We start from the raw sequence: 2,500 nt of genomic DNA on the forward strand, positions 1-2,500 counted from the left end.
ACCTAGCTGTATCAGTTTTCGTGGTCATGATAACTGGTGATACCTGATGGTAAGTAACTCTCCTCGCAGTATGATTTCGGAAAGGTATTACAGGAATGTAAATTCGTCGTATAATTTGCATTTGTATTTCTTTTTATCACAACAGATTTCTCTGTGTGAAATTCGGGCTGCTGTCCCCAGGGAGAGCGCGTCGCTATACTACAGCGCCACCCCCCTTTTTTTTTCCTGCGTGCAGTTTTATTTGTTTTTCCTATCGAAGTGGATTTTCCTTCAGAATTTTGCCAGGAACAACCCTTTTGTTGCCGTGGGTTCTTTTACGTGCGCTAAGTGCATGCTGCATACGGGACCTCGGTTTATCGTCTCATCCGAATGCCTAGCGCCCAGACCACCACTCAAGGTCTAGTGGAGGGGGAGAAAATATCGGCCGGCGGCTAAGCCGTGATTCGAACCAGCGCGCTAAGATTCTCTCGCTTCCTAGGCGGTGTTACCTCTAGGCCATCACTCCACTCGATTATAAAATGCTGCTTGGCAGATGTGGTGTAGCGTATATGGATTTGTCCGAACGCAGTGACGTCTCCTTGAGCTACTGATACTGATACTGTTCAATGCGAAGTTGAAGACGCTAAAAACAAATGAGAAAGATGGAATAGAATTCGAAACCAACCTCAAAGTTCGTTGGTTTCAGAGAGTTTTTGAAAGAAGGAAGGCAAGTGAATGTTGGTTCCCCCCCCCTCTCTCTCTCTGTTCTCTCTCTCAGTCCCCCTGTATCTCTCTCCCTCCCCCTCTCCCCCTCTCTCTCTCTACCCCCCCTCTCTCTCTCCCTATCCCTCTCTCTCTCCCTCTCCTCTCCCTCTCTCTCCCTCTCTCCCCCCCACTATCTCTCTCCCTCACCCCCCTCTCTCTCTCCCCCTCTCTCTCCTTCTCTCCCTCTCCCTCCCCTCTCTCTCTCTCTCCCTGTTTTTCTCCCTCTGTCTCCCTCTCTCTCCCAGGCGAGTGAATGTTGGTTCTGTTTGAAGTTTAACTCACTCAGTACGGCCAGTCCTCTCTTCTCCTCTACACAGATCCCTCGGATGTCCAGTAGGTGTCTCAATGACCCAACCTTTAGCTTCCGTCGTCAGAATTGTGGTATTCTTTGTCAACATTCACCTCTTCAATGTAAGAGCCTTCCGCTTGCAATATTTTGATGGTGGTAATTGGGGTGAAACGCTGTTAACGTCGTCTCTTTCGCCGTTCGTGTGGAAAGAGTTAAGCTGCAACAACACACAGAACCATCGCCCAGTGGCTGGCTGGCGTGGAAAAAGCACTCAGTTCATTCTGTGCGTGCTTTGCAGCTTGCTTATTTCCCCTACATTGTCGTAATCGAATGATGGATGGCCGCGAACTGCAAGTCAGTCGGTGCTGCAAGGTTACTACTACTACTACTACTACTACTACTACTGCTGCTGCTGCTGCTGCTGCTGCTACACGATCATGACTGTATCCTCGCAAATGCACAACTCATGGCTGACTTAATGCCGGTTCTGTTTCGACACTGAGAGATACACGCAGAGACTTGTCACAAAAGAAAGCTTTTCGGGGTTTTTTTTTTTACCGGAATTACTGCGATTTTGCATCAGAATAGTTGTTGAAATAATTGGGGGGGGGGGGGTTGGGGGGGAGCGGGGGGGGGGGGGGGGGGGGGCTGGGGGAGGGAGGGGGGGGGGTTCTGTCACCAAAATCGTGGTTTTTTTTTTTTCTTTGTTTGTTTGGGTTTTTTTGGTTTAAGTTTTGTTACTTTTTCTTCACCACGAAAACTAAAACGAAAAAAAACAACAACAACAAAAAACAAACAAACCCCACAACAAAAACAACAACCGGTATCGAAATATAAAAGATTGTGTTTGTGTTGTGGTCGGTTTTGATGGTTGTTGGTTGTTTGTTTCTTAAGATTTCTTAAGATTATTAATACTCGTACTTTATTTCATACCTTTGTTTGGGTTTCAGACCTGAAATCTGGAGGTCCCAGTACGTAAATGACCAGACAATAAATACCCAGGTTCAGCACAGGAGTTCTCATTTCTACTTCCGCTTCCGGTGACGGAAAACGGACTGTTTCCACGCTGATTTGAAAAAAAAAAAAATGTCTGCAAAAAGACTAACATGGTGTCTGTGTTCATCGAACGACATTCTTCCACAAACGAGTTCATCGCATTCGTCCAAAGAATTGCCTGTTCGCCGATTTCCCCGTTAACTTTTTATTCTTTTTTTATATATAATAAATTCATTCCTGCCTGCCCTGATCTCAGTCCAAGATGCAAGTGGTTTATAGCGGAGGTTCCTCCACCCCTACCCCTTCTCCGCACCTTCAGAGAAAGAACTACGGACATGGATTTGGAGGAGGAGGAGGAGGAGGATCGGGAGGATCAGGAGGGATAGGTTTTATCGGAAGCGGCTACAGCCGACCGGTGATGCCCGGGTACACGCTGAACCACCCGCATCACAGCCAGGTTGGGGTGGTGCC

The 2,500-nt window shown here is 47.4% G+C and overlaps 1 protein-coding gene across 1 annotated transcript in view; it reads left to right on the forward strand.

The window, feature by feature from the left end:
* Positions 1-1,991: 1,991 nt before the first annotated feature.
* The window catches only part of LOC143295792 (uncharacterized), a 49,317-nt gene continuing 48,808 nt past the window's right edge, over positions 1,992-2,500 (forward strand). Inside the window, exon 1 of the mRNA XM_076607410.1 lies at positions 1,992-2,500. This exon is cut by the window's right edge and continues 137 nt beyond it. Within this exon, the coding sequence (XP_076463525.1) occupies positions 2,292-2,500 (209 nt within the window). The 5' untranslated portion in view covers positions 1,992-2,291.

The sequence above is a fragment of the Babylonia areolata genome, chromosome 21 (assembly GCF_041734735.1).
Source record: "Babylonia areolata isolate BAREFJ2019XMU chromosome 21, ASM4173473v1, whole genome shotgun sequence".
NCBI lineage: Eukaryota > Metazoa > Mollusca > Gastropoda > Neogastropoda > Buccinidae > Babylonia > Babylonia areolata.